The sequence below is a fragment of the Lynx canadensis genome, chromosome A2 (genome assembly GCF_007474595.2).
Source record: "Lynx canadensis isolate LIC74 chromosome A2, mLynCan4.pri.v2, whole genome shotgun sequence".
NCBI lineage: Eukaryota > Metazoa > Chordata > Mammalia > Carnivora > Felidae > Lynx > Lynx canadensis.
This window is the reverse complement of record NC_044304.2, coordinates 9,466,092-9,491,388: the sequence shown is the minus strand read 5'-3', so window position 1 is coordinate 9,491,388 and position 25,297 is coordinate 9,466,092. Positions and strand designations below refer to the sequence as shown.

General features: G+C 56.9%; 3 protein-coding genes across 4 annotated transcripts; all 3 read right to left on the bottom strand.

The window, feature by feature from the left end:
- Positions 1–52: 52 nt before the first annotated feature.
- On the bottom strand, positions 53–6,580 carry CA2H19orf53 (chromosome A2 C19orf53 homolog). Its single transcript, XM_030301832.2, has 3 exons — positions 5,951–6,580; positions 5,817–5,872; positions 53–3,540 (listed from the first exon to the last, which is right to left on the bottom strand). Exons 1-3 carry the CDS (start codon positions 6,045–6,047, stop codon positions 3,394–3,396), a joined length of 300 nt encoding a protein of 99 aa, XP_030157692.1. The 5' UTR covers positions 6,048–6,580; the 3' UTR covers positions 53–3,393.
- A 725-nt stretch (positions 6,581–7,305) lies between these two features.
- MRI1 (methylthioribose-1-phosphate isomerase 1) lies at positions 7,306–13,364 on the bottom strand. Its single transcript, XM_030301818.1, has 6 exons — positions 12,228–13,364; positions 11,910–12,148; positions 10,927–11,102; positions 9,450–9,626; positions 9,147–9,371; positions 7,306–7,529 (listed from the first exon to the last, which is right to left on the bottom strand). Exons 1-6 carry the CDS (start codon positions 12,432–12,434, stop codon positions 7,402–7,404), a joined length of 1,152 nt encoding a protein of 383 aa, XP_030157678.1. The 5' UTR covers positions 12,435–13,364; the 3' UTR covers positions 7,306–7,401.
- An 85-nt stretch (positions 13,365–13,449) lies between these two features.
- On the bottom strand, positions 13,450–23,600 carry CCDC130 (coiled-coil domain containing 130). 2 transcript variants are annotated; one of them, XM_030301803.1, is made up of 10 exons: positions 23,531–23,600; positions 22,205–22,326; positions 20,926–20,979; positions 19,148–19,230; positions 17,723–17,929; positions 16,444–16,504; positions 15,477–15,619; positions 15,212–15,384; positions 14,286–14,424; positions 13,450–14,151 (listed from the first exon to the last, which is right to left on the bottom strand). In XM_030301803.1, the coding sequence occupies exons 4-10, from the start codon at positions 19,227–19,229 to the stop codon at positions 13,667–13,669; spliced, it is 1,290 nt and encodes a 429-aa protein (XP_030157663.1). In that variant the 5' UTR covers position 19,230; positions 20,926–20,979; positions 22,205–22,326; positions 23,531–23,600; the 3' UTR covers positions 13,450–13,666. The 2 variants fall into 2 exon arrangements, with proteins under 2 accessions (XP_030157663.1, XP_030157672.1); XM_030301812.1 differs by having other exon boundaries at positions 17,874–17,929.
- Between the last annotated feature and the right edge of the window lie 1,697 nt (positions 23,601–25,297).

The window sequence follows — 25,297 nt, the reverse complement described above, 5'->3', positions numbered from 1 at the left end:
GGTTAAACGAGAATTTCCAAAAGAGGAAGAAATCCTGAGCCTCACGGACATATAAAGACGGACACGTGTTAAAACGTTTATTGAGCTCATGTGGGAAGCAGGCAGATGTTCTATGCGGTTCGAAAGAGAGTCTGGAGAACAGGCACTTTTACATATCAGACTATTTACCCAAATCCACGTGCAGATGGGGGCAAATTGTTTTTTTCCACAGGGGAGGAGGGTTGTCAAAGAAACCTCTCCCGGACCGGATGGGATTTGCACGTCTACAGATAAGAGTGGTTTTATATCGCTATCAATTGCTTACAATTTACAGAGCCGAGAGTTCAAAGACAATGCTATGAATCAGATTAACCCGGAAGGGTGTGTTGTATAGAGATGATGCACTGAATAACCAGAACTGATTCATTGAAATGCAAAATTTTCCTTGCAAAAGAAAAAAAAAAAACAATACATTACTTCCTTCCTTCAATGAACACCTACTGTGCACCGTCCTAGGTGTTGGGAGACTCAGCAGTGAACAAAGGAGCAAAGGAGAAAAGTCTGGAGCGGAGCAGAGTGACCACTCCTGGGGGTGGAGGTGCGGGAGGGCCGAGAGGGGCTCCCGGAGGCGGTATCCGGGAGGTGGAGGGAACCACAGCAGGAGGCAGGACGGGAGACAAGGGGGCGGTGGCCAGCCTGAGGTTTGTTTTCTGTTCTCTCCACTACAATGCCAGTTCTCAGGTCTACCCAGCTGTGCTTGGCACACAGTAGGTAGACAACAAATGCCCGGCGGGCAATGTGGCTTCCTCTCAAAAGGCAGAAGCCGCTCGCTGTCTGCTTAGGGGATAAACCACAGTGCTGTGACCAGATGGCAGGGGCGCCCAGGTCGACCAAATGGGGCTCAAGGTGGGGCGTGCCCCGAGGATCAGACTCCCAACCCCAGGCCTGCCCTCCATCCTCCAGCCTCCTCCCCGCCCCCCCCCCCCCACAGAAACCTGAGCGCTGGATCCGGGGAAACCCCAAACTAGTCTTTCCATCAAATTTGGGTCCTGTGGCCACAAGTCCCAATTTTTCTTTTCTTCTTTTTTTTTTTGTAAAGTAGGCTTGAGGCCCAGCGTGGGGCTTGAACTCATAACCCTCAGATCAAGACCTGAGCTGAGATCAAGAGTTGGATGCGTGGGGCACCTGAGTGGCTCTTGGTTTCCGCCCAGGTCACGATCTCTCGATCGGGGAGCCTGCGTAGGGCTCCAGGCTGAGGGAGTGGAGCCTGCTTGGGATTCTCTCCCTCTCACTGCCCCTCCCCCACCTGTGCTATTTCTGTTTCTCTCAAAATAAACTTAAAAAAAAAAAAAAAAAAGAAAAAAAAGAGCCACCCAGGTGCCCCAGCCCTGATCGTTCAAGTCGTAACTTACAATTTTTGTGTGTGTGAAACTGCTCACAAACAAAATCTGTCAATTAAAAGAGTAGTTCAGGGAGCCTGGGTGGCTCGGTCAGTTAAGCATTCAGACTCTTGGTTTTGGCTCGGGTCATGATCTCAAGTTCCTGAGATCGAGGCCCGCATAGGGCTCTGCACGGACAGTGTGTAGCCTGCTTGGGATTCTCTCCCCCTCTCTCAAAACAAACTTAGAAAAAAAAAAAAAGCACACAGCTCAGCAGCATTCAGCACGTTTACCACATTAAGCAGCCGCCCCTGCAAACCTTTTCTTCCTGCAGGACGTGACCCCAGCATCCAATGGTGGACCCCACCCCCCCCCCACGGGTCCCCCAAGAACCACCCATCTGCTTTCTGGTTCTCTGTGGGCTGGCCCGTTCGGGACGTCTCCCATAAACGAGAGCATACAGCACGTGGCCTTTCACAGCGGCCTCCTCTCCCGGAGCGTGGCTTCGAGGTTCAACGAGGCAGCGAGCTGGCACTTTGTACCTTCGCGGCAGAATGTGACTCCGTCGCACAAACATGCCCTTTATCCTCCGTCTGCTCAGGGGTATCTGGGCCGTTTCTGTCTTCTGGTGACTGAAACTGGCAGCGCTGTGAACGCTCAGGTCCGAGCCGTTGGTCAGGCCCCCGTCCTCAATCCTTTTGGGCGCACGCCCGGGAGTGGAACGGCCGGGTCGTGGGTAATTCTACGCTGAACTTACTGAGCGAGGGGCCACCAGACCGTTCTCCACGGCGGTCGTCCCCTACTGTGCACAAAAATTTCAGTCGTTCAAAAAATTTTGACCACCACTCCACGGGATCGAGAAAAGCTGCCAGCGGTGGGTCAGGCTGGCCGGGAAAGGACAGGCCACCGGGGGTTCGGTCACCCACACGTGCGGCTGACCGCACCCACAGGTGCCACCACCTCCCCTGGACAGCAGCTCAGTGTCACCCAGACCGCAGCCGAGTCCGTCAGCTGTGACCTGCTCCCCACACTCCTGGGGCATGGCGGGGGTGCTGGGGGTGCGGGAAGAAGGCCGACAAGCTCTTGGCCGATTCGCAGGCACCGTGTGGTCCAGCAGGACTGCAAACAATGACCGAAGGAGGAGGGACCCAGGAGGGAGCAGGGGAGACAGCGGACGGGCAGCGGGGATCGGGGACCCCGTTAGCGGCTGTGCAAATCCCTGCTCGGTAGCGTTTATACCACCTAGCCTGGGCATCACGAGGGTTGGGCTGGCACGGAAAGCACTGGCACGGTGCCTGGGCCACTCGCAGCGCCGCACACGTACGAGCCGTCAGGACTAAACATCGAGGTGGCCTCGAGCAGCTGACGAGCGTGTCCGGGCTTACCCGGCACGGAGACCCTACCAGGTGGCGTCAGCCTGTCACACGGGCGGAAAAGGAGCTCCCGGGGACGCCTGGCTGGCCTCTGGCAGAGGCAGTGACCTGGGCATGCCTGCAGGGGGTGTCAGGTAAGCGAGGAAGCTGGTGGGAACGGCCCAGGGGGTGAGGGACGAAAAGCCTCTTCTTCGGCTCCTGGGCTGAAGGTGCAGAAGCCTCTCCATCCCTCCCCGGGCACACGGCCGGTCTCCGGTGGAAGCCGCCGGGACCGGCCTGGGTCGGGGCACCGAGGCGCCAGCTCCAGAAACGGCCCACTCACAGGAGCACGTGAATGGCATGCGGGAGGAACGGCGGTCAGGTTTATTGCTCTGGGTTAAACCAGTGGAGGGAAGACCTGAGGAGGGGGACAAGGACACAAGAAACCGGCGGACATTTCCTCCGCTTCCGGCGTTCTTCGGGCCCTGGGAGTCTGACCGGGGCTTTTCAGGTCCGCGGCTCACCTACTCTTGGGCTCACCTACTCTTTCCCCAAGGAAACTCGAGGTGCGTGAACCCAAGGCTCTGGAGAGCTCGGCTCCTCCTTGCGGTGCCACCTGCAGGGTCACCGGCATGGATCTGAGCACGGAGGCTGTGCCGATGGCCTCCACTGGGCTGGTGTCCTTAGGAAGGTGTCTTGGTGGAGGAGGAAGAGGCTGCCTCCTTCTTCTTGGCAGAGGCCTTCAACAGCGCCAGCTTCTTGGGCAGGCTGGTGCTGGCTTTCATGACCACGTCATGTTCGATCTTCTTCCGGATCCCGACCTCCAGGTCCTGAGGGGGCAACCACAGGGCGGTGAAACTGGGTCCTGAGGTGGGGGGGTGGGGGGCTGACCCGTCACCCTCTTTCTGCCAAGAGCTCACAGGAGACTGGATGAGCAACTTCCCACGAACGGTACCTGGGGTCTGGGGTTTAAACACAAGTCCTGTTCTCATCTCTGAACCTCAGCTTCTAAACCTCTACGCATCCCCATTTTACAGATGGGGAAACATGTTCTAGCAATGTGGAGGCACCTGCCCAGGGTTCCCAAGACAGGTGAGTGAAGGGGGACTGGAACCCAGCATGCCCAGAGCCTTTGGTCTCAGTTTCCAGGCACCAGTCCCCTCTTGTCACGTGTTATCTCCACTTGGCAGATGGTGGCCTGGGGCTCTGAGACAGAAATGTCAGAAAGCAAAGGCACATGGGTTTGGGTCCAAAACTGGTAGTTTAATCATATTTCCCAAGCTGCCCCATCCTGCCCATGAGTTCCAATGACCATGACCACCGCGACTGTCACATACCTAGATTCAGGGAACAGAACAGCAAACAAGACACAGAAAAGTCTCTGCTCTCAGGGAGCTGACACTCAGCATATATATGCAGACAACATAAATACCCATAACCCACTAGGTGAAAGTGATGGTAAGTGCTGCTGTGGAAGAAAAAAACAAGGGATAACAAGCAAGGGGTGGGGGCTGTTACCAAGGACAGCCGCTCGGAAGTAATGCCTGCAGTCAGACTAGACTCAGAGGAAGGGAGCTGTGTGGATTCCTGGGAGAAGAATCCCACAGGAAACAGCGAGTGCAAAAGTGCTGAGGTGGGATAAGGAGTAGTTAAGGGGCCAGTGAGCAAGGGGGAGAGTGAGAGATTAGGGCAGGGAGGTGACAAGGGCAGATCACGCAGGGCCCTGTGGGCCACGGGGAGGATCTGAGCTTTTCTTGGGGTCACGTGGGAGACACTGACCGGCTGGGAGCAGAGGGGCTCCGGCCAGACTTGGGTGCTCACTGGCGCCCTCTGGCTGCTGTGGTGGGGGGTAGGAGATCAGGGAGGGTGCACCTGCCCTGGTCCGGGTGGTAGTTGACGGGTGGGAACAGGAAGGGGGTCAGGGAGGTGGGAAATGGGTGGATTCTAAACTAATACTGAGGGCAAAAAGGACGGGATCAGACCCAAATGTGAGAGAAGGGGGGAAACGATGATCCCAAGTATCTGGAAGGACAGAATCTTCCTGAATCAAAACGGTGGCAAGGTCATGTCGGGGAGGGAGAGGGAAGCATCAGGAGTTTGGTTTTGGATGTGCTGAGACTGAGACGCCCATGTGACAGTCCGCCTCCCGCTGCCACATGGAGGTAAGCAGGCCCTGGGGTCTCAGAAAACCTATGCTCTGAGCAAACGAAACAACTTGCTCAAGATCACGCATTAGTTCGAGTGGAGTACAATTTGAACTCAAATCTGACTCCAGTAAAACTAGTTTTAAATCTCTGTAAACTTCTTTATAAGCTCCACCCTAGCCACCTACATAAAGAGGTTGCATTTAAACACAACCACAAAAATGACAACCAACGCAGCTAACGTTTACTTGTGTCCTGTGCTGTTCTCGGCGGTTTACAAGTGCCCTATGGCATTAAATCCTTACGACTCTAGAAAGAAAGGTGCAGGGGCGCCTGGGTGGCGCAGTCGGTTAAGCGTCCGACATCAGCCAGGTCACGATCTCGCGGTCCGTGAGTTCGAGCTCCGCGTCGGGCTCTGGGCTGATGGCTCGGAGCCTGGAGCCTGTTTCCGATTCTGTGTCTCCCTCTCTCTCTGCCCCTCCCCCGTTCATGCTCTGTCTCTCTCTGTCCCAAAAATAAATAAAAAACGTTGAAAAAAAATAAAAAAAAAAAAAAAAAGAAAGAAAGGTGCAATCACTATGACCATGTGACAGGTAAGAGACTTCGGGTGAAGAAATAGCCGTTGACGGCTGCGATCGCACGCGCGCGGCCTTCCTTCGAAACTGGGGTTTCTACTTCCCATGCCACCTCCCCTCCCAAGTTCCACTAACGAACGGTAACAGCGAGAGCAACTGGCCTGCGTTTAACACTTCCTGCACGTCGGGCCGTGCTTCTACGGGGTCCGGTGAACGATGTGGGAGGTTCCGGTACCCACGGCACAGGAGGGCGGAAGTGAGGCTCAGAGAGCGGAGTTCTCCAGGCTCCCCCCTCCGCCCTTCGCCAGCCTCCAGGCTCCCCCACCGGCTGCAGTCTCCATCCTCCGCCCATCACCGCCTTCAGGCTCCTCGCACGCCCCCACTCACCTTCTTGAGCTTTCGCTGCTGCACGATGCGTGCCTTCTTGGGGGCGATGACACGACCTGGGAAGAGACGCACTCGTGTGAGGCCGGGGAGCCCTGGGTCCCCCTCGCCCCCCATAGCCCTCAACAGCTCCTCACCACCCTTCCTCGGGCCTCGGTTCCGCTCGGAGGCCGCCGCCGCCGCCTTGCTCTTCCCCGGCTTCCGCGCCTGGAACTTGCGCTGCCCCTGCGCCATGATGCGGCACGCACCGGAAAAGGCGGGGCTGCGAGGAAATACAGCCGGAAGACGCAGAGCACGATGGGATACAGTGGGGCCGGCGGGGCGCGCGCAAAGACTCACGGGACACAACGGGGCAAGGCATTAAAGAGACAGACGCCCACAGACGTAGATGATACGGAGGGCTTTGCAAAACCTTCCAAAGAAAGGTTCGGATGATCAGCTAACGCTTCCTGAGCGCTCATTTGTTTGGTAGAACTTAGTTTTATGCTCTTTGTACATAAAAGCTGGTCTAGGATTCTTCGCCGACTGAGCCACCCAGGCACCGCTAAACATAAAATTTTAGTATCATAAACGTAAAATCGTCAAACCACAGCCTGCAGAGCAGGTGCCTGAGATCGCAAGAAAGATTTTCTTGGAATGAGGGCCAGTGTCAGGGGTGAGGTAAGGTCAAGTTGTGCAAGAAGCTGTTACTTGATTACTGAGCTTTTTGGTGTGCCGTTTAAAATTCTGCACCGGGGCGCCTGGGTGGCTCAGTCGGTTAAGCGTCCGACTTCGGCTCAGGTCACGATCTCACGGTCCGTGAGTTCGAGCCCCGCGTTGGGCTCTGGGCTGATGGCTCAGAGCCTGGAGCCTGTTTCAGATTCTGTGTCTCCCTCTCTCTCTCTGCCCCTTCCCAGTTCATGCTCTGTCTCTCTCTGTCCCAAAAATAAATAAACGTTAAAAAAAAAAATAAATAAAAAAAATAAAAAAAAAAAATAAAATTCTGCACCGGGGCGCCTGGGTGGCTCAGTCGGTTGGGCGTCCGACTTCAGCTCAGGTCATGATCTCGCGGTCCATGAGTTCGAGCCCCGCGTTGGGCTCTGTGCTGACAGCTCAGAGCCTGGAGCCTGTTTCCGATTCTGTGTCTCCCTCTCTCTCTAAACTTCCCCCATTCATGCTCTGTCTCTGTCTCAAAAATGAATAAACGTTAAAAAAAAAAAAATTAAAAATAAATAAATAAATAAATAAATAAAATTCTGCACCCCAGGTACCATCCTAGTTCCGGCCCTGAAGCAACCTGAGAACATTTTATACATGAGAACACCAAGGCACGAGGAGGTGAAGTGACTCGACCAAGGTCACACAGCAGAGAAAGTGGCTGAGCTGGGTTTTGAACTTGGGCAGGCTGGCTCCAGTTACAGGGCTCCTAAAGCCATGCAAAGGCCCTGTGTGCTCTCCCTGCTCTAGGAAGAAGTGTAGCTGCGGGGAAGAAAGTCAGTTTTGGGGCAAGCCATTCGATGAATAAGTTTATTACAAAACCTAAGGGAATGGGGGCAGGATATGGAGAGTCAGCTTGGTTACTTCTGGGGTCCAGCGGGGGTACCCACCCTCAGGAGACGGTGGTGCTTAGGGCTGCCCGGAGCTCCTCAGGAGCAAAGACCCCCAGTTCTGTGATGATGCCGCCGGTGATGAGGTTGTGGGGGGTGATATCGAAGGCAGGATTCCAAACCCCAATCCCTGCAGGAGAGAAGGAGGAGGCAAGAAGGCAGTATTTGGCTCTGTGACAGCTCTCAAGCTGTTGTGTCCTGTCTCCCCCATGGTGGTTCTGGGACTTCGAGAATCCTTGAGAACCCGGGGATAGTCACTCTGCAAGTGCGTGAGGGTGTGGGTTTTAGCACTCAGTAACAACCCTGTTGGCATCGCCTCAGAAGGTTTAGAAGTCTTACGTACATCTATCCCGCTTCCGCCTGCTCCAAGGATCGCATTAAGAACCTCACAGAGCCCACCCGAGAGCCTTTGCGCGGGCAGTCCCCTCTGCCTCCAACATACACACGACTCACTCACTGTTTCGTTTCCTTCAGGTCTTTGCTCAGATGTCCCCTTCTCAGCGACGCCTTCTCTAATCATTCTGTCTAAATCTCCCTGCACCAACACTTCCCGTGCCTTTCCTTGCCTTTTCTCCTCAGCCCTTGCCCGCCTCTAACACACACTGTGATTTTGTTATTTATCTTGGATTGTCAGCTCCACAAAGCAGGGATTTTATGACTTTTTCATACCTGTATCCCTTGCGTTTAGCACAACACCTAGCATCGGTTAGGTACTCTAAAATATTTGCTGAGTCAATAACCACCATTTACACAAGAGGCTGCAAACTGGGGGCCCGTGACGATTTTCTCTGGCTCACAGTTCTTGCTTTTTTTTTTTTTAAATTTTTTTTTTCAACGTTTATTTATTTTTGGGACAGAGCGAGACAGAGCATGAACGGGGGAGGGGCAGAGAGAGAGGGAGACACAGAATCGGAAACAGGCTCCAGGCTCTGAGCCATCAGCCCAGAGCCCGACGCGGGGCTCGAACTCATGGACCGCGAGATCATGACCTGGCTGAAGTCGGACGCTTAACCGACTGCGCCACCCAGGCGCCCCGTTCTTGCTTTTTTTAATGTTTGTTTTTGAGAGAGAGAGAGAGAGAGCACGTGTGTGCACATGGGGGAGGGGCAGAGACAGAGGGGGACAGAGGATCTGAGGTGGGTTCTGAGCCGGCAGCAGAGAGCCCGAGGCGGGGCTCGAATTCACGAACTGGGAGATCATGACCTGAGCTCAAGTCCGACGCTTAACCGACTGAGCCACCCAGATGCCCCATGTAATTGTTACTATCCAATGAGCGCTAAGTAAGGGTCAGGCGCAGTTCCTCATGTCACCCGGGCTGACTCGCTGACCACCCAGGGGTTTGTGAGGCAGGTCATAGTAAGAGTGCATCTCACAGACGTGAACGCTGGGGCTCTTGGGGATGGGAGAACTCAGGCAGTCTGCTCCAGGTGGGGTGGGGAAGCTGAGAGCATCAGTGTCTCTTCACAGGCACTGGGCTAGGCAGTATTCTTATTTCTTCTTCAAGGGAGGAAAACGAAATGGAGAAGAGCAGGACAGCTTGCCTGAAGTCTCCTAACTCATTAGTTGTACATTCCGACCTTGAAGCTGACCTTCAAGGTGCTTCTGTTCCAAGAAATGGGTCGAAGGAGCCGCTTATGCCCCAGAAGGCCCGTGATGCCCTAAATCCACCTGCCCCCAGGAAGGGGCCAGGGTGCCTAAAGGGATGTGCCCAGGTGCCGTGGTGCCCACCTCTAAGGGGCCGGCTTACCGGGGGCTGCAATCCTGACCCCGTTGACGTCGGTCAGCTCCCGCCCTGGGCGCTCCTCGATGACGATGTCCCTGCCTGTCTCCAGATGGAGGTCGCACGAGGAGCTGGGGGCAGCCACGTAGAAGGGGATGCCGTGGTGCTTGGCAGCGATGGCCAGCTGGTAGGTGCCCACCTTGTTGGCTGTGTCACCGTTGGCAACCACGCGGTCGGCTCCTACGATGACGGCTGGGGAGCAAGATGCCGGGGTCCTCACCTGGCCCCGGACGCCTGGAAGCCCTGCCCACCGGCATCGCGCCCGCTGACCTGACACCCCTCTGTGGGCCATGGCGGCTGCTGCCGTGCTGTCGGCGATGAGCGTGGCGGGGATCTGCTCATAGACCAGCTCGAAGGCAGTCAGCCGGGCTCCCTGGTTGTAGGGCCGGGTCTCCGTGCAGAAGGCGTGGTCCAGACGGCCCAGGGTGTGCAGCGAGCGGATCACCCCTGTAGGGCTCGGCCCACCAGAAGGTCAGGATGAAACAGACAGCGACACTTGGGCCGAGTGGCTCGCTGGTTAGAAGCACAGCTCACCACAGTCTCATCCCCGGGCCCCTGCAGTGATGATTTCCTCTGCCCAGTACGTGTGGGCTTAGAGAACACCTTCTCCGGGAGGCCCTCCCTGATTCCTCGAGCTCGCACAGCCACCCCCCCACCCCCACCCCTCCGACCCCTTCCCTGCTCTTTCGTACTCATCACCCTCGAACGCAGCGTGCGTATTTACCGACTTGCCTGTGTTACTTCTTCCTACTTTCCTGTTCCTTGGGGCAGAGGTTTTGTCTACTGTTTTCACTGCTGGGTCCCCAGTGCCTAGAACTGTGCCTGGTACACAGCAGGTGCTTAGTAAGCGTTGAGTGAATTGAGGAATGCATGTATGCAGGAATGGTGGGGTACTCGGCTTCTTAATTGATGTTTATTGAGTGAATAAACGAGTATCTTGCCATCAAGCCCTCAGTCCCCAAGCACAAGGGCAGGACCCAGGCAGGTAGGCAAATCTCCGAGAATTTAGGGTCAAGTGGCATCTACTATTTTGACCCCCAGGACCTGTTCCCCACTGTCCTGGTCACAGCTACCCCAATCTTTCTTTTGGGGGGCCACTCCCTTCTCAGTCCTCTTGGAGTTCACATCGTGCCCATTCTGAGCATAAGGCTCAGCCTGGGCCCGTTGACCGACTGATCCTGGATGGGCAAGTGGCCCTATCAGAGCCCCTGAGATATAAGGAGACTTTTCCAGCACTGTCAGCACAGAGACCCTTGGCTCTTTTCCTCATGATCTGAATCCTAGCAGCCTCCCTGCTGACCCGTGGAGCATGAGAATGATGCCATCACGGAGGGCAGGATTTAGGGGACAGGGATAGATGGATCCTGATGCCACTATCTAACACCTGGATCCAGCCACACCTGAAGCCAACCACCTAAGCACTTCTGTACAAGAATAACTTCACCGGGGCGCCTGGCTGGCTCAGTCGGGTAAGCATCCGATTTTGGCTCAGGTCATGATCTCATGGCCCCACATCAGGCTCTCTGCTGTCAGCACGGAGCCTGCTTCAGATCCTCTGTCCTTCTCTCTCTGCCCCTCCCCCACTCACTTGCTCTCTCTCAAAAATTAAATAAATGTTTAAAAGTACTTAAACTTATTAAAACAAAAAAAGGAACAACTTCACATCTTTTTGGTGGGTAAAGTGACTAGGATTTCTTTCTCTAGCATCCAAAAGGGGCCCTTCCCCCTTCCCATGATGCCCACTCACCCAGGGCTGTGCCATAGCCAGCAGTGGCCAGGGCACCAGTGTTGCAGTGGGTCAACACGGTCACCTTGCCGCCCCCAGGAGCCACCTGCTCCAGGAGGTGGCGGGCTCCTAGGTCCCCGATGCTCCGATTGTCTTTGAGGTCTTTCTCCAACATGTCCTCGGCACAGCAGATCACTCTGGGGCCGACAAGGGGCTCTCAGCACCAGCCACCAGGCCTTGGGGCCCAGGCTAGCCCCTCCTCCCTGCCCAACACCGCTCAGTAGGAGCCCTCCTGCTCACAGCCTCTCCAGGCCGTGGGACCTGCACTCTTCTGGACCGTCACCTGTCACACCACTTGCTCACTTAACGTATGTTTACCGAGTACCTCATGGGCGCTGGAGAGCACAGCACAAAAATCTTTGCCCCTGTGGAGCTCCCGCTAGGGTGGGGGAGGCAGGTGGTAAGCAATTAATGAAGGAGAAGGCAGCCGAGTCAGGGGACAGAGATGGGGGGATGAGCTGTGTTACAGGAGGTGTGGGGAAGACAGAAACCTGAAACCTGACAGAGAGTAAGCTCTGTGGATACCCGGCCTGCATGAGATGGCGTGTGCAAAGGCCCTGAGACAGGAGTAAGCTTGGTAAGGTCAAGAAACATGCCAAGTGACCACATAGCTGCAACAGAGAAGAGTAGAAAAACAAAAGGGCAGGGAAGGGATCAAGGCCGGAAGCAAAATTCCTCAAAAGAAAAACTAGGAGAATGCAGTGGCTCCAAAAGGGATGAGGCAGATGGGGCTGGACATGTTCTGGGGAGGCAGACTCAAGAGACTTGAACTTGAGTGCAAGGACCTTGGGACCAGCTGTGCGGTAAGGGCTCTTAGTCCCGCTTGCGTGGCCTTGGACTGACATGCCGTGCCTCAGTTTTCCTGTACGTAAAACGGGTCGTTGTGCGAAAAGATGAGTCAACAGCTTCCACGCGGAGCAGTGTTTGGCCCAAGGCCTCCCTACCTCTCCCGGACCGTCTCTTCCGTGGCGCCCTCGCGCTCGGCCTCCAAGGCTGCGGCGTCGGCCAGCTGACTGGCCGCGCGGGCCAGGTTGACCGCGGTGGGCCGAGCGGTGACCAGGAAGCTCAGCGCGTCGCGCACGAAAGCCACCAGTGCGGCGAGGCCCGGTCCCCCCGCACCCGCCTGCAGCTCCACGGCGAGGCTGAGACAGCCCACGAGCGCGATGGCCGGGGCGCCGCGCACCTGGAGGGGAGGGATCGGGGCGTCAGAAGGGGCCGCCCCCCTCCCATCCCTGCCCCGTCGCTGCGCCGCGCGGTCCCACCTTCATGGCGCGGATAGCCTCCCAGGCCTGGCGCACCGAGCCCACTGCCTCGTAGCGGCTGTGCTGGGGCAGCAGCAGCTGGTCGAGGATCTCCAGCGAGCCCCGGGAGTAGCGGATCGCCTCCAGGGCCATGGTACCGCCGCCTCGCTCACGCCGCTCTGGAAGGACGAGGTGGGGTGGGGGGCCTCCCTGCGCACGCGCGGGCATAGGACGCAAGGAGTGGGCAGGACCCGCCCCGCCCTTTCGGAAGGAGGCGCGTGCGCACAGCAACCCCGCAGGTCCGGCGGTCCAGGAGACCGAGCCCGCCCTACCCCCAGGGCCGAGTTTGGGCAGTTAGCCGCCTTCTGGAAACCAGAGCGCACCGTGTCTGGGGCCACGTTGTTTACCGTTCGGCTGACCGGAGTTAAGGGCTCGCAGCAAGGTCCCCCAAACCCCGGGTGGGCACCCTTAGGTGCCTGATTTCTTCAGCCACAGAGAATGCTGAAGGTGGTCTCAACTAAAGGCCCGCATTGGGTATTTCAGAGACTAAGGGGCTCTTACTGTTGCCCTGAAACCTTCCCTTCCCTGCAGGGAGCAAAGGCTGGTGGGCTGGGGACAGCCCCTGGGGCCACCATGCCCCATCAGGCGAAATATGAATCTGGCCAGAACCTCAGCACCAAGCGCACCGTGTGGCTGGGTCACTGCCGTATCCCCTGGGGCTACAAACCCCCACATTTGTTAAACGCTCTTCCTTTTCCCCGGTTTAAGGGGAGGTGGCCGGTTGGGTTTCTGGGTCGATGCCCTGCTGTTTCTGAGCTATTTCCTGTTCAGTTTACCAGTTCCCTCCAAAAGATGCACCACGGCAGGGAAGGGGGTAGGGGAGAGGGCCTTTTCGTGACCTTTCCAAGGCACCCCTACAGGCTGGGGAGAACAAAAACCCCACACTTGCATGCTCCGGGTTTGACTGCTTCAGGCACCTCCTATGTTCCCAGTCCTAACTGTGCGGTTCCTGCTGCCCGGTCCCCCCTCCACCTTTCGCACTGAGACTGTACTGCCTCCTCTGGGAAGTCCGCTCTGATTGCAGGCCAACCTGAGCTACCACACTGAAACCCTCGTGCTGGGCGGGGATCGTGGCCGTGGCCGTAGCATCACGCTGGCTGGTGAGGGTCCTGCGAAGCTTAGCTGGGTGGTGGGGTGGCGGGGGGAGTCAGCCCCTGGGCCCATCTAGCAACCTGAGGCAGGGACAAAGAAGCAGGGCTTTAATGTTGGGATGTTGTCCCACAAGGCACAAACGCCCTCTCCAGGACCAAATAAATAACTCCACTGCTGCAGGAAGGCGAGGTCTCGGGAGGGGCAGCGTCTGGGCGCTCGGGGGGCTGGGGGGCAAGCAAGGCTGCAGTCCGGGAGGGGCCTCCTGGCTGGGTCGCAGCCTCTGGAGCAGGCCCAGTGCCCAGAACTGCTCACTCACTCTCTGAGTCGGAGTAATCGGCCACCAGGGAGGAGCTGAGGGTGCCCGGGGGTGGTGTGTCGTCCTGGGAGGCGGCTGCCTCCTGAGAGGGGCCTGGTGGGGACCGGGGTCTGTCCTGACGTTTCCCCGCCTGCCCTGGAGGTCCCCTGCTCCTGGGGGTCTCGGCTGTCTCCGGAGAGCAGTCTGGGGGGGATGCGGGCCTGTCCTGGGTGTTCCCCTCTGGCACCCATGGCTCCCCAGGCTTGGGGGTCTCCGCGGCGAGCCGGAGGTTCTCCAAGGCCTCTCGGGACCGCCGCCGCACGATGCCCAGGTCCTCTACGGTGATGGGGGAGCCGACGGGTGCGCATCTGCGGTTCTGGGCCAGCTTCTTCAGGACGCTGCCGGCTTTGCTGCTGCCGGTGCGGGGTCCCGGGGTGGAGGAGAACCAGGAGCGGCTGATGATCTCCGTCCGCTTGAGTTTCTGCTTGTCCTCGTAGGCTGGGGATGGGGAGGCAAGAGAGGGAAGGAGGTCCACAGCCGCCCTCTGCCTCGGCCTGCCGTGGCCCACTCATGGCCGGGGACCTCCGTATCTGCCCACCCGGTCCCCCTTGCCCACTGGCCCCCCAACGCACAGTCCAGGGTGTGGAACTTGAGCAGGGCGGCCAGCTTGCGGTCGTCCTCCGTCTCGGGCACCAGCGGGATGGCCAGGCTCGCCTTAGCCTGCAACGCCTGGTCCCTCTCCTCCTCCTCCTGCATGGCTTTTTTCTTCTCCTGTGTGGTGGGGGACAGGGTGGGGGAAAGGTATGGTGGCTGTCGAAGACCCGCCTCTCCCCTGCCCGCTGACCCGGGGTACGTGGCGCCACTCGGTTTCCTCCTCTTCAAGCTCATCCGAGGCAAGGGCCTCACGCGGTGCCCGGGACGTGGAAGCCACCCAGCAAGTGGGCGACGCGAGCAGACATCGAGGGAGGACCGTGCCCCTGGGGGTGCGAGTCGGGGTCTGCACGTGTGCCCTCAGCGACTCTGCACTCAGGCACTTGTACGCTGAAACACGCACGGCCACGCTTCGTCGTAAGCGACTCTCCCCTTTCAGACATTTTTTACCACAGGGTACGGCAGAGATATTTTGGTAATCGTACGGGCGTGGGTTGATGATCTCGGGGCTCCGTTCTGGGATGGGTGCGTGGACCCGTGAAATACGTGTTAGGAGCTGAGTAGTAGGTCAGGGCCCTGCTGGGCCTCGGCTGTCCCCCTTGGCGGGGCTGGGCCTCACCCGTGCTCTAGCTCGAAGCTTTCTTTCCCTCGGAGAGTCTGCTGAAGGCAGAGCTGGGGCTCCCCGGAAGGGGCTACCTGCTTAATAACAGCTGCTGGGCCAGGGGCTTCCCGTGGGTGCCCCGAGGTAGGGACATGGTCCGATGGGGACACTGAGGCTCAGAGGGCTAAATGGCCCAGCTGGAGCTGGCATGTGGTGGGGCCAGGGCCGCATCTGTGTCCTCCCCCCTCCGACGTCGGTGGCCCCTGCCCCCTCGTGGTCCCGACGCCACGTGGGAGCCCCACTCACCCGGAACCTTTTCCGCAGCATGCTGTTGAGAGCGAAGTCATCCTTCCAGGCGCTCTGGGCCTCCTGGATGTGGCTCAAGGTGGGGAGGGCCTTCTTGAGCGTGCTCCGGTCGGCCTCGCCGTGCTCCAGGCGAAACATGGCGTCCGTCTCCAGCTTCTGCTTCTTCTCATGCTCTGCCGCAGTGAGAATGCGGCAGGGCCTTCGGGCTCGGGCTCAGGCTCGGGCTCAGGGCTGGCCTCCGGGCCCACCCCTCCCCCGTGCTCACCTGTCGTCAGCACCTGCTCGTTGTCCTCCATGTCCCAGCGCTCCTCCTTGCGCTGGGCGCCACTCACAATCACGTAGTCGCAGTTGGCGGGGTCCGTCTGCATCTCGATGTAGTTGACACACAGGTGGCATTTCATCCGGAACCTGGGTGGGCAGAGGGCGCACGTCAGGACACCGCGGCGGCCCCAGGCCACCCGTCACCCCTCGCCTGCTTCCTTCCGCTGGTGAGCATCATTTGGGAAGCGTTCACTGAGCACCTGCTACCCACCAAGCTCTGTGTCTGGGGTCATGGATGTGGGTGAGACACACACCGTCCCATCGCCCCAGAGCTGACCTGTCTGGAGTTTGCTCCTTCGTGCATTCTACAAACCCTCCCGAGCGAGGCTGCCCTGCGGCAGGCTTGGCAGTGGCTGCTGAGGACACGGCGGTGAAGGACGTCAACCTGCTCTTAGAGGGGCTGACGTCCCAGCAGGGGCCACGCTCGCAGCAAATGCACAAGCAATCAGTGTTGGGGGGTGAGTGCTGCTCTAGAAGAGGCCTCTCTGAGAGGTGGTGTTGGAGCAGAAACCCCAGGAAGGAGAGGGAGCCTTGCAGATGTCTGGGGAAGAGCATTCCAGGCTGAGAGCATCGAGGTGGGGGGTCTTCCTGGGAGGCGGTGTGTGTGTGTGAGGGAACTCAGGGGGAGAGCGGAAGGAGGTGAGGACACAGACGGGACCGGGCAGAATGTGCAAGGCCTTGTGGGCAGTGGGGAGGACTCAGGCTTTTTTTAGTCTGAGGAAGGTGGGAGCCATGGAGGGTTCTAGCCAGAGGGATGTGCCCGGACTGACAGACCAGGACAGTTTCCAGGAAAGGACCGTTGCAAATGGCCATCAGGGAATGGCTGCCCTCCTACTGCGACTCCTTTGTAGCCCCCTCACCCTGTAGCTAACCAATGTGTCCCTCTGGGACACCCGCCAGGCTGCCCCTACCTGTAGATGGGCGTTGTGTAATAATTGCCAACCTTCTTCTTTTCTGCATTGTAACGAACACCTGGGAGGAAAGGGAAAGAACGGAGGCTCAGGTTCAGGCCACCCCCAGCGTCTCTGCTGACAGGGGGCAGACAGGGGTGCTATTCTGTGTACCCGCAGAGGAGACACCTCTGGAGAGCCCTGAAGCTCAAGGTGGGAAAGAGCTGTGTCCAGGCCACACAACGGGTGCTCAAGCCACAGAGGAGTGTGGGTGGCGGCAGGAGGGTCCGGGTTCAAATACCGACTTCACCGCATACCAGCTACGCGGCCGTAGGTCGGCTGCTCAGTTTCCCCACCTATTCAACAGGGACGACTATCCTGTTCACCACACAGCGCTGCGGTGACACCTACAGGGGCTGACGATACACACGCGTCACTTAGTTCCGGGGGCTGGGACTTGGCAGGTGTTCAAGGAGGGTTGGCTTTCACTAATAACATCTGCGTTTTTGGGTTTTTCACTGATTAGATGGTTCGTATTCTTGACCGGTTTAGTCTCGCTTGTGGGGTGGAAAAAAACCTTTAAACCACAAAAACAGAGCTTGGGCTGGCGGGTGGCATGGCCTGAGTTTCCCTTTCCTGGTGGCTGCTTCGGTTCACAGCCCTGAGGGTGACCCACCTTGGGTGTTAGGCTGCGTCCTGCTTTCTGTCCCCTGAGCACCCGGGGGCCTTTGGGTGGGGAGGCTGATCTGGGGGTCTGATCAGGGGGACCTACTGGGTGGGGAGGATTCACTCATCCTCCGTAGCAGTGGGGCGGCCCAGCCCCTCCTTCCTACTCTTCTGTGGCCCCTGTGACAGTGGCCAGCCCCTACTGCCAAGGGCCACCGCTCCCGTTTACAGAATGAGCTGCTGCACCGGGCCAGGCACTGCGTGAAGAGCTGAGGGTCCCTGTATCCGAGGAGGACGTGGAAGCCAGGTGGGTCATGTCACCTGCCTGAGATCTCAGAGCTGCCCAGTGGGGCCGTGGCCCCACGTCTATCTGTCTGCCCATCTGTGGCATGGACAGGGGTCCAATATTAAAGGTCACAGCACAGGCAGCAGCGGTTTAAGTCCTGAGCCCTCGTGTGTACTCTGTGCCGTGGGTTATGCACTTGGCCTGCCACACAGCTCTCCTACCACGTGAGTCTTATGGGTAGGTAAACCGAGGCACACAGAGACTAAGTCACTTGCTGAGGTCCGGCTAGCTAGGAAGTGGCAAGGCCGGGCCTCCCAACTGCTCTGCGACAAGGTGTCCACAACCCACCAGTCACTCGGGTGCCCGTTTCCTCTCCGAAGCCTGATCGGGGGCCCCTGGTGGAGACGGCCTCTCCTGGGCCCAGCGGCCAAGGGGCTGGCCATCTGCGGGGCTGAGTGGTCGGGGGCGGGGCGAGGAACGGAGGGTGGGCGGGGCTCACCCATGCCGATGTGGTTCTTGCAGCCGTCGCACCAGATGTTATAGGGCATCTCAAACCTACACGAAGAGAAAAGAGCTCGTTGGCACCCGGTGCGCTCGGGCTCTCCCTGGGTCCGGGCACCCGCGCCAGCCGAGGCCACGGCGGGTGGGGGGAGCCGAGGGGAGGAGCAGCGGCCCAGCCAGAGTTTAGGAAACTTGCCGCACTGTCACTGGATTTCTTCTCCGTGCTTCTATTTGCGACGCGTGACCTGGCCGTCCGTGTACGGGAGCGACAAGGCTTCCAGTTTGAGACACCGTTACGTAAGGAATAATGGGGTGAAGGAAAGACACCGTACAGATGAGCTGAGGGCTCAGCAAACAGAGCAGCTGGAGCATGGAGGTGCGGGGGGGGTTTGTGTTTTGAAGTGACCTTCAGCTCTCGGCTTCCTGAGGCCACTGCTGGGCCTCCGATCTTGATTCTTTTTCCAAAGACATTCTGACCTCGCGTGATTTTGTCAGTGGATCTGCTCAGGCCCACGATGGGCCATGGAGACTGAGGTCAGAGTCCACGAAGCAGAGAAGGGCTCGTCCTTCCGAGGCAGCATAGGCTGGCTTCTGCTACTTGTCCTGGGTGGCCCGCGGGGGCACGGGCCAGAAATAAAAGGAGAGCCCTGCGGGAAGGGCCACTGTCCTGGCTCAGAGGCAGTATGGCTGTGATTCTTTCTCCTCCCCATATCCGTGCCCTTGGCAATGTGTCTCTGCAGCACGTCCTGTCGAGAGGTGGAATGAACTAACCGCCCCTCCCCCTGCAACACGACTGGGCCATCAGTGAGACAGAAGTGACAGTGTGCCAGCTCTGGGTTGTGGCCTCAAGAGTCCTTGCCTGCCTCCGCCCAGTCTCTTCTGGAAGCTGGGTGCTGCCATGTGAACACGGCCAGGCTAGCCAACTGGGGGATGAGAGACATGTGGAGCAGAGCCCGGTCGTGCTGGCCCAGGCCATGCCGGACCAGGCAGTCCCCCAGGCAGGTGACCCCCGACTCATGAGAGAGCCCAGCCCAGGTCAGCCAAGCCCAGGTAAGGCCAGCAGAGACATCCATCTGAGCTGCAGAATTGGGAGCAACACATAATACATGTTCATCATTTTGTTACCCAGCAACAGCTGACTGATACAGAGACTTGCTGCTTTATGGAATTAAGGCCCTGCCAACGGGGCAAAATCAGGGGCGCTGAATTCTCCCAGAGACCGATGCCAGGTGGCACAAATGCAGGGATCCTCAGGTGATGCCAGGGTCTTACCTGATAATGAGGATGCCTTGGGACAGCTTCCGAGCCCGCTCCCGTAGCGGGTGGCTGTTGTGGTATCGGTTGAGAGAGCCATGCTGCACGGAAAGGACACAGGAGCAGGTTAGCACAGCAAGGCTGTCTCTCGCAGGCTGAGAGAGGCCTCTTTCTCAGGTCCTGTGGGCGGTGTTAACAGCAGACTGTGAGGCACTAAGGCCTTGGTGGGGCAAGTGGGGTTGGAATCAGGAATATGTGAGTCTGAATCTTTGTTCTTCCGTTTAGGAGCTGAACGAGCTGCATGACCCCAGGGAGTGACCTCACTTTTTGTTTTCCAGCCTCTGTTTCCTCTATCTGTCGACTGGGGACAATGACTGTCATCACCTCTGGTGCTGTGGGGCAGACCAGGTGAGATGTCAGTAGTGGTTAGTGTTTACTGGGTTCTATGTGTGTATCTTCTCTTTTTCTGTAAAGGTGACTTTACGATTTATTTATTTTTTCTAATTACCTTTTTTAGTGTTTATTTTTGAAAGGGGGGTGGGGAGGGGCAGAGAGAGAGGGAGACACAGAATCCGAAGCAGGCTCCAGGCTCTGAGCTGTCAGCACAGAGCCCGACACGGGGCTTGAACCCACAAACCATGAGATATCATGACCTGAGCCGAAGTCGGTCGCTTAACTGACTGAGCCGCCCAGGCGCCCCAATTTTTTTTCGGTAATCTCTATACCCACCCTGGGGCTCGAACTTACAACCCCAAGATCAAGAGTTGCACCTCTACCGACTGAGCCAGACGGGCGCCCTGTGTCATCTTGTTTCAACCCCTCAAGGATCCTGTGACATAGGGCCGTTTTTTATTTTCCCCTTTTGACCTATGGGGAAACTGTGGCACAGAAAGGCCAGTCACGTGCCCAGGACCACGAAGCTGGGATGCGCCGATTCACTCACCGGGCCCTTACTGAGCACCTACAGCGTGGGACCACAGTTGTGAACAGGACGGATGAACGTCTCTGCCCTCAGGTGGACATTCTAGAGGGGGACAGGGAACAACATCCATATGAAGGGATAGCGCATCCCGGAGTTGTAACGGCTACGATGAGAAATAAAGCCCTAGGTGACGCCACAGAGAACGAGACGGGGGTCAGGGAAGCCCCCCGTGGGGAGAGACCTGAAGGAAGGGAAGGCGCCTGTGGTCAAAAGAAGAAGAGATTCCAGGCGGAGGGAACAGCGCAGGGAACAAAGAGGAAAGCAGAGGAGCCAGAGCTGAGAGTGCAAAGGGGGTCTGACGCAGCCCACGTGCTGGACGTCACCCTGACCTTCGCAGAAAATGGGCCATGCTGGGCCCAGGGTAAAAGGTCACTGACCACACAGCCCCATTTTCCACGAGGAATAAAGACTGTCCTGTGGGGCGCCTGGGTGGCTCAGTCGGTTAAGCGTCTGACTTCGGCTCAGGTCACGATCTCACGGTTCATGGGTTCGAGGCCCACGTTGGGCTCACTGCTGTCAGGCTGTCAGTGCAGAGCCTGGAGCCCGCTTCAGATTCTGTGTCCCCCCCCCCCCCAGCCCCTCCCCTACTCTCACTCTGTCTCTCAAAAATGAATAAATGCTAAAAAAAAAAAAAAAAAAGACTGTCCCGAGACTCCTGTGACAAGTGCAAACCAGCGAGGCAGTGACACTTCAGAGGCCACCCACGCTCCTGCAGCCGTGGCTCTGACGTCAGGGGGGGATGCCGTGCTACGTGGCCCCTGCTCTGTGGAGTCTCTTTGCTATCATGGACACAGGGAAGGGAACCTGGCCTTACCTTTTCGGGATTGAAATCCGGAGGGTAATACTTGTTTACACCTTTCCTTTCACCCTGGAAAGCAGAAGAGACATGTGACTCAGAGAGGGCCCTCCAGGAGGCCTCAGGGGCAGGGCCCGGATGGGGGGCCGTGGGGGGGAGGTTGAGGGACATCCCAGAGAAGCCCTGGGCTCTGGGTCGGACTGGGGATCGTGACTTGGGGACTGGCGAGCCGCTGTCCTCACAGTGGAAAATTACAAGAGAATCCGACTCTGCTAAAGCAAGGGCTTCCCGTGTTTTGGGGACCATGACTGACAGCAGGACACGTTAACACAGCCGCTGCATAAACACGCGCGTCGTACAGCCAAAGCATAGCACAGGCTTCGGGAAAGAACGCCTATCCAGCTGCCAGGGTCTCACTTACTAAATGCTGGCAGCCGCCCAATAAATTGACCTGATGACCCAGGTAGGAGTGGGTCTCCAACTTGGCCGAACGTTGCGTGCACCTGACGAGTTTCTAAAATCCCGACGCCTGGGCCCTGCCCCTCCTGACGAGGGCTCCTCCGGGGCCTGGCACCCGGACCCCCGGGCTTTTAAAAAGCAACCTGGAAACAGGTGTTTGGACAAATCGTTGTGCACATACGCTCCTAGCAGCCATAGTGATGACAACCAAATGGCAGAAACAACTCAAACGTTCTTCAACGGATGGATGGGGACCCACCATGCGGCAGATCTGGACGGTGGAATATTATTCGGCCACAAAGAGGAATGACGTCCTGACTCCCACTACGACGTGGATGAACCTCAAACACATTGTGTTTGGTGAGAGAAGCCAAACGCAAAAGACCACAGAGCGTATGATTCCACTTACATGAAAGACAGGAAGCCGACGGGTGGTTGCTGGGGGCTGGGGAGGGACTGCTCGTGGGGATAGGATTTCCTTTTTGGGGAGATGGGAATGCTTTGGAAATAGATAGAGGTGGTGGTTGTCCAACAATATGAAAATACTAAATGCCACTAAATCGTACACTCTAAAATGGTGAATTTCATGTTGTTTGAATTTCACCTCCGAAAGAAAGAAAGAAAGAAAAGAAAGAAAGAAGAGAAAGAAAGGAAAGGAAAAAGCTCCCTGGGTGATTTTAGTGCAATGCCAACTTTGAGAACCAATGCACCAAAAAGATCATGATCCGGAGTTTGGAAATACCTCCTTACAGCCTGGGGTGGGGGAGGGAAAGGGCTACTTCCGGGGCCTGACAAAGACCAGAAGAAAAACCCGGTGAGCACGAGGCTGTCTACTCACCATCTTGCGAGCTGCCTACTGGTCCTCGCCCTCGACTGATCGGCTGAAGAGGTGATGAGACACGGATCGCAGATTGCGCGCTGTCGACTCCCTGCCTCAAGCCAGAAGTCTCTTGGGACTCCCTGGAAAGGAAAATTGCTAACTATGAGGGCTCACAGTGCCATCATCCAAAAGTGTCTGGTAACAGGGACACCTGGGTGGTTCAGTCGGTTAAGCGTCTGACTTCAGCTCAGGTCATGGTCTCACGGTTCATGAGTTCGAGCCCCGCGTCGGGCTCTGTACTGACGGCTCAGAGCCTGGAGCCTGCTTCGGATTCTGGGTCTCCCTCTCACTCTGCCCCTCCCCTGCTTGCGCTCTGTCTCTCAAAAATAAATAAACATTGAAAAAAAATTTAAACTGTTCCGCCATGACCCTGAACATCTCTTCGCCTCAGATCCTTCCTCTGTAAAGTGTGCCCTTGGACTGGATTTTCCCAAGGTCGCTTCCAACCTAACAATGCTGAGTGCCCACCCCGGCTTGGGATACAGTTCCCTGGGGCCGCATCCCAGCTCTTGTCCTCACTAACTGGGTGACCTCAGCCAGTGTCTGAGCTTCCCTGAACTTCGACTTCCTCATCTGTAACGAGTACATGAGGGTGACCGGACTGACTTTCTGGGGTTGCTGTGAATGAAATAAGATGCTGGAAGTGTTCGCGGGGGACCTCATTTACAGGAGCTGGGGCTCTTACAGTGGTTTGCCACCTCAGGGAGCGGGTGTTATAGGATGGATGTATAGAAATTTCTAGTCGTTGGTGCCAGGAGTTATTATAAACCCCACTGGCTTAGGGCATAGTGCGTGGGCTTGGACCCCGATTCGGCTGGGTGCTAGCGGTTTTGACTTTTGGCAAAGCCTTTCTCTCTGAGCCCGAGTTTTCTCATCTGTAAAGGAGGGTTTATAAAAGTATCAACCTGATAAGGTTGCTGTCAAGGCTCAGTGAGTTGAAGGACTTAGCACAGCGCCTGATGCAGAGTTAAATGTTGGCACTTTCGATTACTTCTCGTGCCAAACCATTTTACGAGCATCTAAATCTTCACCATAACCCAGCGAGGCAGGGGCTCACTGGTCCCATCTTTCAGATAAGAAAACCCAAAGGCCCTTCAGACATAAAACTGCCTGGGGTTGGGACTAAGGTCGCGGCTGGGACCGGAGCCGGCTCCGGACATCGTGCCCACAACCGCAGTGCCCAACGACCCCCCGCGCGCTCACCCCGTCGAGCGGCTCCGAGGTCGGGTGAAGCAACGACCAGACCCCCGGCCCTCACCGCCCCCACCGCCCGCTTGTACTCACCTGCCCTCCTCCTGACGTCACGCCGTGCCAGTGCCCGGAAGTGAGTCCCGAGCGCGCAAGGGGGCGTGGCGCACTCCCCGCGTAACGCAGACGCTAGCGCGAGGCGGGGCAAAGCGGCAGGGCCGCCCTGATTTGATTGGCCGACTGCCAAACGGAGTGGACCAATCCGGGTTTTCCCTTCCCAATGCGCGACGACACGAAGCCCCCCCCCCCCCGGCCCCACCCACTCTGCCTGGCCCAATCCGAGGCCCGCTTTCCTGGGAGCTCTGTCTTGTTAGGGGAAGAGGTAGGGCGAGGGTTGGCCGACTGCAGCCCGCGGGTCAAATCGAACCTGCTCTCTGCGTTTGAAAGGCTAGCGATCTAAGAAATCTTTATTCATTTTTAAATGGTTGTGGAAAAAAAAAATTTACCTTTTATGAATTGCGAAAATAATATGAAGTTCAAAATAATATGAAGTGCCCGTAAATAAAATATTATTGGGAGACAGCCGTGCCCATTCATTTACCACGTGTCCATGGCTGTTTTCCCACTCCAAAAGCAGAGTTGAATGGTTGCAACAGAGTGTGTGACCCACACAGTCTAAAACAGTTTACTACCTTTGCAGAAGTGGACCAGCCCTTGTCTCGGAGAGTGGCTTTTGAGTTTACTTTTATGCTCTGTAGGGCCCAACAGAATCTGTTTCTTTGTCATTCAACAGCCATTTATTAGGTGCCTGCTGTATGCGATTCAGAAGCAAACGACACACCCTTTCCTCTGATGAGGCAGCCACTTCCACTGGCAATTTATTCAGGACAGTGTGAGAAATGATGACAATACTAATACTACATTATTCAATGCCAAGCCCTGTTCTAAAGCCCACACAAGTCAGTTCTCACGTGATCATGGTGCTGCATATTGAGTGCTCATAACTCGCCAGGCATCATTCACCAGGGCTCACTGCTCACTTACATGTGTCATCTCAGGGAATGCTGCCCCTAGGAAATGGATACTCCATCATTCCCAGTTTGCAGATGAGGGGACAGGCCCAGAGGGGTTAAGTAACTGGACTAAAGTCACACAGCTAGTGGGGGGTGGAAGATTGGATCTCATTCTGCTGATGCTACACCTTGTTCCTCTGATTCCTGAGCTATGCTGTTTCGGATTGTACGCGTTAAGCCTAAGGGCTACAGGAACTCAGAGGAATCTTTGACAAGAGTGGTGGTTTGGGAGTGGGCAGGAGTGAGGCAAGATCGCTAGGAGGGGTGACTCCTGAGCTGGATGAAAAGGAACGAGGCAGAAGAAGGGGGGACAGGGCAGAGTAATGGTCACAGATCCTGATGGACAAGATCGAGCTGTGGAACTGTGTCCAACCCCAGTCTTGCTTACCGCGTCCGGATTTTACTTGAATCCTAGTCCTGTACCTGACTGAAGAGAGTGATGGAATAACCACAAAATGCCACTTGTAATATTTAGAGGAGGGGACATATGAGGATCCTTGGCTTTCAAGGGACATATAGAGCCTCTCTTATCACTCACACATAAGGCAGGTGATGGAATCCAGACATCAGCCTGAGATGTCAAATGCAGGCCAGTTCTATAAAGATGTCAAATGCAGGCCAGTGCCTGTGGGGCCAAGGGAACCGACTTAGGGAGAGGAGGGTAATTAGCCAGTCTGGGCAGGGTGGCAGGGAGGGACCTGAATTCTAGCTCTGGGGACCCTCAGTGAATCATCTCATCTCTGTTTGTGTGAAGTGGGATATCTTGGCTCCACCCGGGGGAAATAATGCA

Excerpts from the sequence above, each read along its gene's own strand:
- CA2H19orf53 (XM_030301832.2), bottom strand. The coding sequence starts at position 6,047 with ATGGCGCAGGGGCAGCGCAAGTTCCAGGCGCGGAAGCCGGGGAAGAGC. Across the intron at positions 5,873-5,950 it reads CCGAGGCCCGAGGAAGGGTG|GTCGTGTCATCGCCCCCAAG; the intron begins GTGAGGAGCTGT and ends GTCTCTTCCCAG. Across the intron at positions 3,541-5,816 it reads AGCAGCGAAAGCTCAAGAAG|GACCTGGAGGTCGGGATCCG; the intron begins GTGAGTGGGGGC and ends TTGCCCCCTCAG.
- MRI1 (XM_030301818.1), bottom strand. The coding sequence starts at position 12,434 with ATGCCCGCGCGTGCGCAGGGAGGCCCCCCACCCCACCTCGTCCTTCCA. Across the intron at positions 11,103-11,909 it reads GAAGAGACGGTCCGGGAGAG|AGTGATCTGCTGTGCCGAGG; the intron begins GTAGGGAGGCCT and ends TGTCGGCCCCAG. Across the intron at positions 9,372-9,449 it reads GGCCCACAGAGGGGTGTCAG|CCGTCATCGTAGGAGCCGAC; the intron begins GTCAGCGGGCGC and ends CTTGCTCCCCAG.
- CCDC130 (XM_030301803.1), bottom strand. The coding sequence starts at position 19,229 with ATGGCTCTCTCAACCGATACCACAACAGCCACCCGCTACGGGAGCGGG. Across the intron at positions 17,930-19,147 it reads CAAGGCATCCTCATTATCAG|GTTTGAGATGCCCTATAACA; the intron begins GTAAGACCCTGG and ends CTCTTCGTGTAG. Across the intron at positions 15,620-16,443 it reads TACACAACGCCCATCTACAG|GTTCCGGATGAAATGCCACC; the intron begins GTAGGGGCAGCC and ends CTGCCCACCCAG.